This window comes from Colletotrichum phormii (assembly GCF_030913505.1).
Source record: "Colletotrichum phormii strain CBS 102054 chromosome Unknown BDP81scaffold_24, whole genome shotgun sequence".
In the NCBI taxonomy this organism is placed as follows: domain Eukaryota; kingdom Fungi; phylum Ascomycota; class Sordariomycetes; order Glomerellales; family Glomerellaceae; genus Colletotrichum; species Colletotrichum phormii.
The window spans coordinates 255674-270827 of record NW_026851466.1 but is presented as its reverse complement, the minus strand read 5'-3'; the positions used below and the strand labels follow the sequence as shown (position 1 = coordinate 270827).

Below are 15154 nucleotides of genomic sequence, written 5' to 3'. Positions count from 1 at the left end.
TGAAACCGATTTATTATCTACTTGATCTTTCCATCAAGTCACCTGTTTTGGGCACACCATTTGATACTTGCAGCTTGAATTGTGCAGAGTTCAATAATTGCATTCATACTAACCACGGATAAACGCCATTGATCCCTGCACATACACAAACACACACCTACAACTCAAGATGCCTCTCGCAACACACTTCACTCTCAACACTGGCGCAAAGATCCCCGCAGTGGGATTCGGCACCTGGCAAGCCGGCGCTCACGAGGTTGAGCGTGCTGTTGAGACTGCCCTGCGCTCCGGCTACCGCCACATCGACTGCGCCGCCATCTACCGCAACGAGGCGGAAGTTGGTGAGGGCATTCGCAAGAGCGGCGTGCCTCGCTCAGAGATCTTTGTTACGGGAAAGCTGTGGAACACCAAGCACGCACCCGAAGATGTCGAGTCTGGTGTTGACAAGACGCTGAAGGACTTGGGAACGGACTACCTTGATTTGTTCCTGATGCACTGGCCAGTGTAAGTCTCATTCTTTGCCTCTTTGTGACAGCATTTGTGCAGGACGAAACAAAAATAATGCATGTACTGACCAGAATTACAGGGCATTCAAGCCGTCGGATAAATGGTTCCCCATTGACTCCAACGGCGTCTTTGAGCTGGCCGACATTGACCCCGCGGAAACGTGGGCAGCCATGGAGAAGCTGGTCCAAAGCGGCAAGGTCCGCGCCATCGGCGTCTCCAACTTCACTAAGCAGCGCATCGAGGACCTCCTCACTAAGACCAAGACAGTTCCCGCTGTCAACCAGATCGAGGCACACCCGTACCTTCAACAGCCGGATCTCCTCGAGTTCTGCAAGTCAAAGGGCATCCAGCTCGCCGCCTACTCGCCTCTGGGCAACAACCAGACGGGCGAGCCGAGGACGGTAGACGATCCTCTCGTCGGCGAGCTGGGCAAGAAGCTCGGCATTGACGGCGGCCAGTTGCTTGCTATTTGGGGTGTCCAGCGCGGCACTGTTGTTCTGCCCAAGAGTGTTACTCCTAGCCGGATAGAGTCCAATTTCAAGGTGCAGGAGCTGCCCGCGGATGCGTTTGCGCAGTTGAATGGACTCGAGAGGAACAAGAGATTCAACTGGCAGACGAGATGGGGTTTCGATATCTTCCAGGAGTTGGGAGAGGAGGAGGTGAAGAAGGTGGCACAGGAGACGGGCCCTGAGAACTTGACAAAGTTCACCATTTAGAAGACATAGATCAATGCAATTATTATAGACTGTATTTAAGTCCTCGTCCCTATCCTCCTATATCCGGCATCCAAGCCAACGGACTTGAGTCAATGTCCAGATATGGGCCAAAAGCAGAAGAGTCGAGGTCTAGCCAATCGGTCGTCTGCCACTCATCGAGCAAGTTAGACCCCAAGAACCCTGCATCGCCCTGGTCCATCATATCAACGGTGCCAGACTCGGCAGCATACGCATGGTTAAAGTCAAATCCGTCCGCCGCCATCGTAGCTCCTCCGTTTCCCCCATTCCCTTGCGTGGGTGCCACATGGGCGTCTGCAGGGGGCGCAGCCGGTCGAGGTGCAGAAGTCCGGGGCGCCTGTGAATTCATCTGACTCTGCCGTGACATCTGCCCGAGACCCTCCGTTCTGAATTCTTCCAGGATAATGGCATACCGGCGGCTGGGGGAGTTGGACGCCGTGGCGTGCGCAAGATGCGTCTGGCACCGCTCAGCCAGGTCCATGAGCTTAGTATGCTTCGCTTTGCCCTCTCCCTCAAGCCTGATGCCTCGCCTCTTCTGCTGAATATCCCATACGTACGTGACCAGCAGGGCGCAGAACGTAACATACTGCGTCCACCAAAAGGCGTGGAAGATGGGACCCTCAGCAGCCATACCGTCCACGGTCTCGAGCACCGTCCTCGCTGCGCCGATGCACTCCAAGATCTGCGTCTCGCTGCCGGAGCTCAGATTCCCCAGGAGGAAGAGGCGGTTCGCGTGCATGATGGCGTGGGAGTAGGCCAGCTTGAGGACCGTGGCTTGGCGACGGAAGCTTGGGATCAGCATGGAGGGGCGGATCGATCCGAGATGAGGCGGGAGACTGGCGCGCCATTCGTGGATCTTTTCACTGAGGCGGTGTGCGGCGGCGACGCGTTCTTGTTCGGAGATTGCTTTTATCGAGTAGACTTCTCTTGATGTGTTTCCGATGATTTGTGCAATTCTGTCACATGTCAGCATCAAAGGTAGAGAGTATGATCAGACATGGGGCTCACTTACTTGGCGTGGAATATCAGCGCGTCAATGTGACAATCAGAATGTTCTTCCGATCTCTCAATGGGTCCTTGTGCAGTCATATCCTCGTCGTCGATCCTGTCCGGGTAGTCTTGGTCGATGTCATCATCGTGGAAGTGGCGTGGACGACCGAATATGACGCCCAGGTACTTGTCCAAGACATAGCTGGTCCAAAACGTTCGCATGCGACACTGGGCCTGGATGTAATCCGAGTTGCCCGGTGTCAAGTGCCGCTTCTTGGCCGCTTTTCTATGCATGCCCAGCGCAGATATAATCTGAAGCGCGTTTCCAAAGGTATACCAGGCACGGTTCATCCGCGACGTGGTGAGGAGGTAGAGAACCTGGATCAAGCGTGACTGGGCTGATTCAAGTCGCGGAAGCCCTGTCTCGCGCTCTGTGAGCTGCAGTGCGACGCAAAAGAGTTGGTCACTTCGAGCCAGGGACAAAGCCTCGCCTTCCGGTGAGTGAACCCCCTGGGACTTTTCATTGTGGGCGGTCGCGATGGCGAGCGCCGTGAGGACGATGGAGGCTCTACCCCGGCCAATATCCTGCCAGACAGCTTTTCCGTCGCGGAGGTTGTTGATCATGGTCCTCAGCCATGCCTCGACGGAGGGACGGTGCAGGACGCGGTAGGTCGCGATGGACACATCAAAGTACAGGGCCAACAGATCCTTGATCTCTCTCGAGTCTGGAAGCGACAAGTTGGCCACATCCTCGTCCGTGACCGGGGGCAGCGGCTTATCACCAGCCAGCATGAGTGGTTGGCTCTCAGTCGAAGCATTCAGCTCGTCCGGCACGATGTTACTCTCGTGTTTCGAGAGCCGCTTCCAGGCCCTGTGCAAGAAAGTTACGCCAGACGTTGGGTCGAAGATCTGGCCCTGGATCTCAGCCATACCGAGTTCGGGCGAGGCTCGCGACGCCGGGCCCTGGCTCTCGCGTACATGTCCCCTCAGCGAACGCGACGGCGCGGCCGGTGCAGCGACATGCTCTCCCCCTCCCCCTTCAGTAGTGCGATACATGACAACAGGCGGCTCCTCGGATCCAGACACGGCGTTGGAACCCGTAGACCAAACGGCCGAAGGCGGAGGGGTCGGGGGGCGTCCGCGGGAGTACTTTGCATCGTAGACGCACGTGAGGCCCTTTCTGGTACACTTGTCGCAGGGGATGGTCCCACTGCACCGTGCCTTGCGCTGCTTGCAAAAGTCGCACGCGCGGCTGACTTTCTGCAACTTGCGGCGATTCGCGGCGGCAGCGGCAGCGGAGGACGAAGACCCCGTCCCGGTGAGCTCGTCGGACAGAGGCGAGTGCTGATCGGCGGCGGAGCTGAAGCTTCTTTTCCGCGAGTCACCACGGGGACTGCTGGCCGCGGCGGCTGAGGCGGCCGACGAGGAGTGACGGCCATCGGGAGCCGGGCTGCCCGGGCCGGGGAGAGGACGGCGATACTCCGGGGCGTCCATGGCCGGGGGAGCAAACGCGACGGAGAGTCGACGGACTTTGCAAGGGTCCACTCGCTCTGTGCTCTCCTTTTCCTGTTATCTTTGTTTTTGCTTTTTCTGATTTGTCTGCTTATGCCCGGTGCCCAGTGGAGCGACGAAAACGCACGCACGCGGTTACGCCCGCGCGTTGCGCACAGTGAATGGGCGGGTTACCTTGGGCGGAAAGGGTTCGAGGAGGGGACTGGATGGAAAGTCGGAAAAGAAGGAAGAGAGGTGGGACAGGAAACTGGCGCAAATCGACGGAAAACGGAGGGGATTTGTCTGGGGAAAGACAAGACTTTCTGACTTGGGGGGGAGGCGGGGGCCGCTACGACGACCAGGGACAAGGGTGTCTTTTCTCCCGCTTCCTCCTCCTTTTGCTGCGGGGGAAGCACTAGACGCACATAGTCTGTCGTGTTTGTTGACTTGATAGTTGCTGCGTGTTCGGTTCGTGGGTATGCGACAGATCCGGGGTGGTCCGGGGTGACCCGGGGTGGTGCTAGATCCGACACCGAGGCGGATTCTTAGGATTCCTGGGGGAGAGGGTCCAGAGAATGGGGGGGTGAGCCCGGGTTTCCCCGTCATCAGAAGACACCATGCAGCAAATATGAAGGAACGTAATGTAATCATCGACATAGGTAGTGGATGAGCAGGCAGCATTCTCAAACAGCCAGTATTACCCGTTGAGTTTCCGCATCTGACTTGTTCGGCACGTCTTCCGACTCCCAAGATAACATATGCATGAGGGTTGCAATACATCACGATAGCTCCTCCTTACAACCGATCATTGCCGGTGAAGAGGCTGACATTTCTCGAGAGTCAGGGATTCCGCCGGGATGTCTCGGCATGTGCCAAGAGCGAGTCAGTTGTCGGACTTCAGACTTGAGAGGCGTAGCAACTAGAGATTGCTCATGGAGCTTGGCAGGCACATGCTTGGCACCTGAGAAGTACACGGTTCAGTTGTGAAATGATGCATACGCAACGACCAAGAGAGACAAGTGCACATGAGAACTACCACACCTAGATACTTGGCCCTCAAATTCAACAATCGGCACGATAATAGTAATTTCTCCTCGTAGAGTAAAGAGCGCCTCAGATTGATTGCAATGGATTTTGTGACACGACATGAAGTTACTTGGCCAGTCAAAATCCGTGAGTATTGCAAAGCTCAAAGACAATTCATTGACGTGCTAGAGTTGACAGGAAATATTCTCTTGTTTGGTATTGAGCAAAAAGTGGTCTTTTTAGGTTTGTCAAACACTCGAGTCTTTGGGCAACAAATAGGTTCATGATACTCCAACTCTCAGGACTCAACCAAACTTTTGCGAAGTTGAAGCACATTATGACTCAAATGTCACAGTAAAGGAGTGAGACAGAGATAGAATATTGGGCCAGAAAGGATTGCTGTTTATTATCGGCATCAACAATCGCTATTTACTCGGGAAAAATAATAAGTGTCAAGAACATCTTCCGCACGCCGCACCTATCGTATCCTCCACCGCCATCAACTGGCCACCAAGGCCCAGTCTGTACCATCCATAGTCCATCGCCTCTGAAGAGCCTCTCGGAGAGCTCTTACAGAGTGTACTTAAAGTGAGGGCTCTTGTAACCCATTATCCATAAGCTGCTGCTCCGTGTACTTTGCCCCAATCTCCTCCTCGGACATCTTGGCCTTCCTGTCATTCCCCCACTTGTAGCTCCACTCCAGCAGCAGCGCAACAATCAACCCGCTACCGCCAAACGCCAGCGACAGGCCGAAACCGGTGTAGTACTTGGGCTTCTCGTTGTCGAGGTACATGTAGCTGCCGATGATACCAGCAATGTTGCCCACGCAGATATTGAAGGCGACGCCGATAGCGCGGCGCGAGGCCGGAGCGAGGTTGTTCGCCGCCCAGGAGGAGCCCGCGGGCTGGATGGGGTAGATGCCCATGCAGGTGATGATGAAGCCAACCATGGCTCCCGCGATGTTACCGGACAGATCGCCCTTGAAGGAGATGATGACGCCGTAGCCGATGGTGATGAGGCCCATGGGGATCGCGACGAAGGGCATGCGCCAGTAGTATCTGTCCGACAGGCGAGCGAAGAAGATGGCAGAGGCAGCACCGCAAAAGTACGGCGGGACCGTCATAAGCTGCGCGGCCGTGTTGTTGAAGCCCATGGCCTTCGTGATGGTAGGTAACGTGAACTTGGTACCGTAACTGCACGCCGAGGTAGCGAGGAGCGTCCACGCCTGCATGTACAGCCGCCAGTTCGTGACAACGGCCTTGAGATCGTGCCACTTGAACTTGTCCTCCTGCTTCTCGTCCTGGAAGCGGCCTCCCTGCTTGATGAAGTGCTGGATCTCGAGGAAGCGGATCTCTTCGGGCGTGAGCCACTTCCCGCTGAGCGAGGGGCGGTCGATGAGGAAGAAGAAGGTGGCGATGCCGAGGCCGACGGTGAATATGCCTTCGAGGTCGCGACTATTCAGATGGTTAGTAGAGGTCTTTTGGGAAGAAGCAAAAGTGGCGAGGGGTGTACTCACGGCAAGTACCAGAAAGTGCAAAGGTAAACAGCGCCAGGGTAGAAACCGGCCTCAAAGACGCCTAAGAGCAAGCAGACGAACACTGAGAAGGCCGGCAAAGTTCTTGACGACGCCGTGACAGGTCATGATGACGCCCCATATCGTTACGAGGGTGCCGAGGTAAACGGAGGGACGGTTGAACTTCTTGAGGATAATGTTGCTAGGGACCTCTGGAAAGAAGTTAGTAACTTTTGTTGGAGTACGAGGACTGACATAGTCTGAGTTGAAAGGAATACAACGTACCAAGAAGGACATAGGGAACGAAGAAGACACTGAGGGCAATGTTCCACTGCACACCGCTGAGCCCAAGGTCCTTGGCCAGACCTTCAATCTTGGCATTGCCAATGTTGGCGCGGTCGAGATGGGAAATGAGGTAGAGAACCGCGAGCATCGGTACCAAGCGGACGTCGACCTTTTCTCTCAGCGTTAGCAACCAATCTCATTCCTTTTTTTTTTTCTTTTTCTTTAAAACTATGACGGGAAAATCCCAAAAAACTAAACTCACTTTGCGAATTGTCGTCTTGCGCTGCTCCGGCGTGAAATTGGCATAAAACTCGACATCATCCTCGCTGAGCCCCAGAGCGCGCACATCGTCGATTATGCGCACTACAAGCGCCTTCTCCGAGTCGGACCGGGTATCGTCGTCCCTGTCGTCGACAAAGGATATTTCGGGCTTGTCGGTTGTCGACATTTTGGACTGTCGTTTAAGGTTGTCGGCTATGTTGGTTCCGTCTGTAGGCGTTCCGTCGGCGGTTATGCGATGATGATACACTTGACACTTTAAAGAAGAGAAATGAAGTTGGAGAGATGTAGGTTCATATGTAGTTGGACGACTACGAAGTAAATAGTAAGGTAGTAGTCGAGACTAACGGGAGGCTCCAAGAAACACATAGGCGTACAAACCCGAAAGGACGACCAGGTATAGACTTGACGCAACCACGGTGTTGGATCCTCCCAGGAAAGCCGCGCTACTCTAGGACACTACTACCACCTCTGACTCTTGGCCCGGCTCATTCTCTCTCTCTCTCTCTTGGTTTCTGTCTACAGAGTACCTCGCCCATGCTACCCTGCTCGGTTGCTCTAAACCCCCCCCTCCTTCAAGCCCGTGATGGCTGTGTGGGGTCCCCGCAATCGCGGAGACCCGGCCGCTGTGAATTTGTTAACACAATGGACTCTGTAGATTAAGTGCAGTGGATAGCAGATTGAAGCATTGAGGGAAGGTTTGCATATGCTGTGACTGAGTGGATGTGTTTATCCGTCGAAAAAAGTTGACGGATTTCCAAACACACACACACGCAAAGGAGGGAGCCACTTTTAGTCGAATGTTGCTGGCGTCTGTCATGTAAGAATAAGGACATGACGGATTTGTACCCACTTTGGTTTGAACTCTCCGGTAGCGTAGCTGGGTGGCTCTGGCGCGACGGACTTGTCTCTTCTAGTCTTGTTGCTTGTTTTGCCATCCTTGCCATCTCAAGAACAACATGGCAAAATGATCTCAATATGACCTAGGTAATCGTCAAATCTCGGCGATATGGCAGGGAAACTATCCGAGATGGTCACCCGTCCACTTGCGGTTCCGACAGAGAGGATGAACTAACGGACTTGTCATCCATCCGACGTGACACAATCCCACGAGTCCTCGGCCGATGTCTCGCGAAAAAGCTTCGCCCATCACACAGACACAGATCAAAGACAGAACAGACTATCCGGCAGTTGGAGGCTGCGGAGAATAAACCCAGCCAACCAGCCACCGCGACAGGAATGCTTAAACCCCAAAAACCCCGAAGAGGATCTCTCTGGATGCAACCCCCGCCTCCCTCTCCCCCTTGGACCACTCTCCTCACATGCCGCGCCAAACTGCCCCGACTTGAATCCTCCCGTCTTCTCCCGCGTCAACCACCCCCCATTCGTACGACAGCCGCGGCCATCACCTTCACACATAGGTCCTCTCGTGCGGGGAAAGTGGTGATGCGGGGGACGACGGACTTTGGAGAAAATCGACCTGGTGCTGACAGTCGCATCATCTCGGCGGGTTCATGTGTGGATTCTGGACAGTTGAGATAATGCACGCGAAGAGAAAGGGCAAGTTGAAGCGGATTAACAATTTCGTTAGAGGATTCATATACTTCGTCGGAATTAAATACATGCATTACGGCATTACGTTCTTTCGTCCATCATTTATTTCATAGCCCAATCTCTTCTCGCTCGACAAGCTGTGCAGCACACAGCGCTTGCAAGAGACAAGAGCAATACCCCACACCAACAGCACTCTACACCTGCACATCCTTCTCAGAGTGCGAGACGCGAATCTGCTGGTGATAGTTATTCATCGCCTTCTCGTCGACGGCGCCCTCCTCAAACACGTCGACCGTGGTGCCCTCGAACTTGCGCGCGCTAATCTTGTGCTCAAACAGCTTGTCCAGCTCGGCGTAGGTGCGGCCGCGGGGCTCGGGGACGCGGAAGTAGGTGTACACGCAGCAGAGGAAGCAGATGCCGCCCCAGAAGAAGCCCGTGTAGTTTTGCCAGTTCCACGCGCTGGGGTTGAGCATGTACGGCGTGAGGACGTTGTTGATGATTCCGACAATGTTGCTGCGGGGCGGTGAGGTTAGCCTCTGTTCAATCGCGCCGAGGCGGGGATGCAAAAGGTAGAACTTACTAGAGGTTACGACCAAGCACGACAGTCTTGATCTGCAGGCGACGCGACGGCAATTCACTGACGAGCGAGTAGCACACCGTGCCGACGGTGAGCTGGTAGAATAGAGCCCAGACCATCATGATGCTGCCCGTCGCGAGCGCGCCCTGGTCGCGGTGTTCCGACGGTACGAGGCCCAGGAAGCCGAGGATCATGAGCATGCTGCAGAGACCGCAGAGACCGTAGAGGTACAGCGTGCGACGGCCGATACCCCACGACATGAGGAACCACGCGCCAAAGACACCGACCATGTTGATGGCGTACTGGCCGAGGGCGAAGTTGTACGAGTTTCTGGTGGAGAGACCGGCTTGCTTGAGGAAGTATCTGCGTGCATCATCGTGTTAGTCCATGTAGGTAGACAAAGCGGCGGAAGCGCAAGCGAGACAAGAAGAGACTTACGTAGAGTAGTTGGAGAACGAGTTACCGCTGAGGTTCTGAATGGCCCAGACCATGCACACAATCTCGGTGCGGCGTAGGTCTACGCCCTTGAAGCAGTCCAGGTAGGATGCGCCCTCGGTGATCTTCTCCTCAATCGAGTTGGTGTGCACCATCATGGCGACCGTCTCGTCGGCGTCGAAATCCGTCTCCTTGTCCAAGCTCGTCAGGCGCAGCAGCGACTTCTTAGCCTCATCAATCTTGCCCTTGCGCACCAGCCACCAGGGCGACTCGGGCGCAAAGTAGATGCCAATTGCCAAAGGCACCGGCCACATCCACTGCAGGGCGTAGGGAATGCGGTACGCCCACTCGTCGTTGCGGTCGAGCATGGAGACGATGACGCCGATACCAATTTCCTGGCCCATACCCCAGCAAAAGTTGACATAGGTGGTCAGGTAGCCGCGCAGGGCGACGGGGCAGACCTCGGATGCGTAGGTGATGCACAGCGTCTGGAAGACACCCCATGGGATACCGCAGAGGATCTCGGCGACGAGCAGAGTCTGGACGTTTTGCGCGGTGAAGAAGATTGTGGTGAAGCAGGCGACAAGCAAAAGACAGATGATGACGGTCCACCTGTAGCCGAAACGTTCCGAGACCCATCCGTTGATGAAGAGGCCGATGATCTCGCCGACGGTGGCACCGTTGCTGAGGCCGGCTTGCCACGGCGCAGGGACCTGGTAGGATCCGTCCGAGGTGAGGACGCCGTACTTTTGGTTGAATTGCGGAAAGGCGTAAAAGTTGCTGACGAGACTGATATCGTAACCCTCCATGGCGATGCAGGTGGAGATAAGCACGCTCCAGGCAATGGCCTTGGGGTAGAGCTTGATGCCCTGGAGCAGAGTCATCTTGTGCTCCTTCTCTGTAGCCGCTTTGGCATTCTGAACAAAGTTGCTGGCGAGCTTGGCCGAGTGGTGATCGCCGATCTCGGCCGAGACGCGGTCTGGGGCGGCGGACACATCATCGTACGCCGATTTGGACTCCATCGTGGATGCTTTTTGGGGGGGGAGCGCGGCGTGGAGTGGCGTGGCGGAGTTTGTTGCTGATACTCTTCTCAAAGAGAAACTGAATTCTCTCGAGGATCTGTGGCGATGCACACACTATCACGTGCTGCAAAGGAAGATTGCGCACTCAACGTGGAGATCGTCGAGCGTTGCCAAGGCTGCGTTGGGCGGTGATGTGAGGAGATAAAAGAGCACTGAGAAGCGGCCGCGCTGGGAGATGCTGCTTGCTAAAGAGAGAAGATCGTCGAGTGGAGATTGGGGGGGAATCACCGGAAGTTATATAACAACAAAATATTCGCGCGCGACGGGAACGAACGGTCTGGATTGTGTGGGACGATGGCTAAGGCTTCGATGGGAAAACCCACAAAAGAAAGGGCTCGAATTTTTTGACGAAGTGCGAAAGACTGGGGCCTGGACCTTGACATGTCTGGTTGTTTGATTTGATTTGTTCAGTTCGGTATCGCGCGTCCTTTTTTTTTGTCAAATAAACAAGGGCAATCTTCCGAAAGACCAGTCGTCAGCTAATGAAGGATGAGAAGAATCCTGTGCCGAGGAGACCAGGGACTGGTCAAAGTTACCGAAGCCGTCGCAACTCGCAAGGGCCTTTGACTCCTTTTGAGTCATGGAAGAGCAGGAAAGGGAGCTAGCCATTGGGCAGATTGGTTCTCGTCGGCGAGGGGTACCCGTTCATCTTTTGATGGCAGATGCTGGGGTACTTTGGACCTGGGCGAGATAAGGTAAAGCGACGTGACATTTCTGTCGTCGGGTGTCGCCAAAGGGGGGTTGGCGTGTTTTCTGTGTCATGACAGGGTGCGTTCGACATCTGCCAGGCCGTCCGTTGGGACGGAGATGGGAACCCTTTGCTACCATTGAGTTTGTCTGGGCAACTTTAGCGTGCGGGGGAAGTTTGAGCGTCGCCATGTTGGTGGTGTCGAAATGGTCAGCTGAGCGGCCGTTGAATCGTTGGTTGCGAGCAGACCCAAGCCATCGGGAAGAAGTCCATGGCTGCTGCTGCAAGGGAGGGCGGGGAAGAAAAGTCCACGTTCAGCCTTCAGGTGAGTGAGAAAGAAGATGGAGTTGGCGCCGGTAATGTGGGAAAGAAGAGCCAACGAATGAAAAGACAACTATTGGGAAACTCGTTCGACTTTGCTGAAGAACCAGAGGCCCGGGAACAATTGAATCCAAGAGCCCAGAAGAGCCAACAAGAGTCTTCAAGTATCTGCAGACCTTGGTGCCATTGGCACAGTTGGATGAAGTACCGACCGAGAAGAGAGAGCGCTGGAGAACCGTCGGAGAGGCTAGGCCATCGGCGTCTGCTGGCCTTTGAGACTGGCCTGAAGTGCCCAGAAACTGACAGAGTCTGAACTGCTAAAAAGGGGTCCCTGTGTCTGTGCCAAAACTGAGTGTGTGTGTGTGTGTGCTGTGTGTGTGTCGTGAGTGGAGAGGTGTCGTCGGATGTGCTGCTGACCAACTCGCATCCCCACACACGTCACTGGTCGTCGCCCCGGACTCAAGCTTCAATTCAATTTCAGATCTGCTCAAAAATCGAGGGGCTCCCCCAGATCTTCTCCATCTTCCCCGGGTTTCAATCATTTCATTGCAGCCTCAACTGGGGGCTCGGAAAGAATTGCAAGTGGCACAAGTGCCATGCCGTCTCCCGAAGCGCCTGATTCGCTAAGTGCCACGACCTGGTGAGTGAAACTCTGCTGATCCACCCAAGGAGGGGCGGGCCTCTCGGGGAAAAACACCTGTTTTGGAGACGTCGATTTGGAGGCCATTCGCACCGACGGCGACACGGACGGCGGCGCCGCTCACCTTGCGCGCGCGCGCGCGGGGGAACCGGGCAGAATGGGCGAGATGAAGGCCGTGAAGCTCTCACCGGGGACGGCAAGGTGAAGCTCGAGGTCATCGTCGTCGTCGTCGTCCTTGCTGTTTCCTCTGACGAAGAGTGAGGTAGTCGGTTGCGGTGGCCCTGAACTCGACCTGAGAGATGCGCAGACTCTGAGAGAGACATTGTGATCAAGAACGAGCTTGCTGACTGGTATTTCGTCGTGCAGCGAGCAGTGTCGCGAGCAGCACCTTCGATGTGATCGAGTGCTGCCCATCTGCGGGCGGTGCTTGATGACGGGGCGAGAGTGCAAGAAGGGCTACAAGTTTCGCGCACCCAAGCACGCCGTCTTCAAAGAGAGCCACAAGTGGCCTGCGCCGCCGAAGAAGCTCAAGTTCATCGATGAGACTCGCGTTGTCGAGCTCGGCGAGGACCTCGACAGCAACGAGTCCGTACACGACTCGGCGCCGGACGTTGACGAAGCAGGAACAGAAGCCGCAACAGACGTCGCTACAGAAGTCGCTTCCACGTCACCGGGGACGGCCACAGCCGTAGACTCAACAGTCTCCGAGGACCAGCGTCGGCCGTCAATATACGCAGCAAAGGCGGCAAGCTGGCCTTTGCCTGGCGACGAGAGCCGGCCCGGTGCCAAAAACGTTGGTGATGGCGGCGATGTGGTGGACGAGCCTGTCCAACCTCCGCATCGAATATCGTTGAGTACGCCCGGCGCTGATAACCACAGCCAGCACGGTAGCCATCGCGAGCACTCAGGCTCCGTTGTGAGTCTGCCGCCCATGCAGTCCGTGTTGCCGCCGTTGGAGGGCATATACACCGATCGACCGGTATGGCCCATCCATGGGCGAAAAGAAGCTACGCTGTTCCGTCATTACGTGGATAAACTTGGGTTCTGGGTATGTTGAAACCATTGCGGGATGGCTTGTTTGTTGGAAGTGGCGAAGAGACCATACTGACCGGATAATCAGCTCGACGCGTGTGATCCATCCAGACATTTCGAAGTCGAAGTGCCGCAACGGGCCGGCTCGTGTCCCATCTTGCTCAACGCAATCTTCGCCCTCGCCTCGAGGCATCTCAGCCTGACGAGCGCATACGACTCGCTAGCATCGAATAGGTATCACGAGCAGTGCCTCAACTACTTGATCCCGCTGCTGGACCACGCAGGCACGGTGTCGGACGAAAACTTGTTTGCTGCAACAATCATACTTCGCGTGCTGGAGGAAATCGATGTAAACACCCTCGGCCAAGACACGCACGGCCACCTCCTCGGAATCCACGCCTTTGTCAATGCTGGAGACCGATTCTTGATGCCGGGAACTTTAACGGCGGCATGCTTTTGGGCGGGTTTGAGGCAGGAGATCTACAGCGCCGTCATCAACCAGCAGGTTGTCCGAATGAATCTCGGTCATGCCATTGTCGACCGATCCACGACCCCGGCCGACGACTTTATCTGGGCGAATCGTGCCATTGTCCACTGCGCCGACGTCCTCAACTTCTGCTTCGGGTCCGAGGCGGGGTCGGTTCTGCAATGGGGCCAGCTGGAAATGGCAAACAGAGAATGGAAGAATGCGCTACCACCGTCGTACACTCCCATCTTCTTCCGAGAGAGGACAGATGAGGAGGCTTTCCCCGAAGTATGGTACCAGAAGGCGTGTCATAGTGAGTATACCCCTGGTCTGGTCCCGTCTGGTCTGGCCTGATCTCGGAACTGCTTCCGGACATCGAGACTCTCTCAGATATCCGACGATCCGAAAGGCTGGCTCATGGCTGCTCTCATCTTGGATAGACCTCCCGCTTACCAACCACTGCTTGGTAGTCATTGCCGTCCAACATCACATTCTCGCCGAAATGTACCTCGTGCTGTTCAACCCGAGCATACCACGAGTCGGCGGTGGCCGTAAAGCCGCGGAAAAAAGGTTGACGCATCAGATTCAGAATCTTCTGCGGAGTCTTTGTGGAATTGGCATGTGCAACCAGTGGTCACCACCGGCCATGTTCACGGCGTGTATGGGTATAGCCATTGGTAAGTTTTGCTTTTTTTGTATCCTCTGCCTTCTTCCTTCGTTGCTTTTTTCCTCTTTCTGCAATTTTGGAACTCCAGCCGCCAGAATAGCAGGTAAACTGACACAAGGCCCCTCCAGCCGGTGATCGATTCGACACCAGACATGACCAGGAAGCTCTGCTGAAGATGCTCAGCCTCACCGAAAAGGCCCACGCAAGGCCCACGACAGCGGTGCGGGATCAGCTGATGCACGCATGGGGGTGGATGGATGGGGAAGCAATGAGCGAGGATTGAGCAGGACTGGGTGACCGCCTACCTCAGACCGCAGAAGCTGGGGTAGGCGGGGTTCAGAGACACGCGTAGGCGAACTGGACTGGCAGGCCAGTGGCTGAGAAGATGTTTGACAAAGGCCTCTTTGATTGGGTCACGATAATGACTGCTGGCGAGACACGAGAGAGATCGCCTCTCACTAGGACTGGATATGGATCACGATAGACTCGGTGCATGGGGCTGGACTGAACTGAACCGGACGGGACTGGACACGTCCCCCGGACTTGGATTTCGCTTGGTTTACAATCTGTGGATACCCGACTTGATAGTGTAGATGTGTGATGATGCCGTGTTTGTAGCGGCAGGATATGGCTGGCCTGGCTTGGCTGGAACAGTAGTATAGCGTGCGATGCAGGCTGAAAGCAATCGGACATATTTCGCGATTCCATCTGCTTGGGTCCTTCTTGTCCGCGGGTTATCGCTAGCCAACCTGATCTCGGGAGTTTCTAATTTCGAAGGTGGTGATGCTCCTCACGGGCTCCCCGCACACCGCGTTCCATCCAGATCCCGCGGGGTTGTTTGGAGAGCGTGGGGAAGCCAGCAGGTCT

General features: G+C 55.5%; 5 protein-coding genes across 5 annotated transcripts; 2 read left to right on the top strand and 3 right to left on the bottom strand.

Annotated features, from left to right (window-relative positions):
* Positions 1-92: 92 nt before the first annotated feature.
* BDP81DRAFT_382864 (NADP-dependent oxidoreductase domain-containing protein) lies at positions 93-1238 on the top strand. The gene is made up of 2 exons (XM_060586919.1): positions 93-504; positions 587-1238. The coding sequence occupies exons 1-2, from the start codon at positions 170-172 to the stop codon at positions 1221-1223; spliced, it is 972 nt and encodes a 323-aa protein (XP_060440425.1). The 5' UTR covers positions 93-169; the 3' UTR covers positions 1224-1238.
* A 34-nt stretch (positions 1239-1272) lies between these two features.
* BDP81DRAFT_398519 (fungal-specific transcription factor domain-containing protein) lies at positions 1273-3725 on the bottom strand (the record flags this gene model as incomplete). The annotated part of the gene is made up of 2 exons (XM_060588472.1): positions 1273-2197; positions 2254-3725. 2 exons carry the CDS (start codon positions 3723-3725, stop codon positions 1273-1275), a joined length of 2397 nt encoding a protein of 798 aa, XP_060440424.1.
* Positions 3726-5331: 1606 nt separating this feature from the next.
* BDP81DRAFT_398518 (inner membrane transport protein yfaV) lies at positions 5332-6994 on the bottom strand (the record flags this gene model as incomplete). Its single annotated transcript, XM_060588471.1, has 5 exons — positions 5332-6202; positions 6265-6325; positions 6384-6473; positions 6547-6715; positions 6809-6994. 5 exons carry the CDS (start codon positions 6992-6994, stop codon positions 5332-5334), a joined length of 1377 nt encoding a protein of 458 aa, XP_060440423.1.
* Positions 6995-8470: 1476 nt separating this feature from the next.
* Positions 8471-10530, bottom strand: BDP81DRAFT_109187 (sugar porter family MFS transporter). Its single transcript, XM_060581451.1, has 3 exons — positions 9395-10530; positions 8960-9319; positions 8471-8892 (listed from the first exon to the last, which is right to left on the bottom strand). The coding sequence occupies exons 1-3, from the start codon at positions 10411-10413 to the stop codon at positions 8574-8576; spliced, it is 1698 nt and encodes a 565-aa protein (XP_060440422.1). The 5' UTR covers positions 10414-10530; the 3' UTR covers positions 8471-8573.
* Positions 10531-12552: 2022 nt separating this feature from the next.
* BDP81DRAFT_453610 (uncharacterized protein) lies at positions 12553-14570 on the top strand (the record flags this gene model as incomplete). The annotated part of the gene is made up of 4 exons (XM_060592849.1): positions 12553-13170; positions 13243-13933; positions 14061-14297; positions 14416-14570. 4 exons carry the CDS (start codon positions 12553-12555, stop codon positions 14568-14570), a joined length of 1701 nt encoding a protein of 566 aa, XP_060440421.1.
* Positions 14571-15154: the final 584 nt, after the last annotated feature.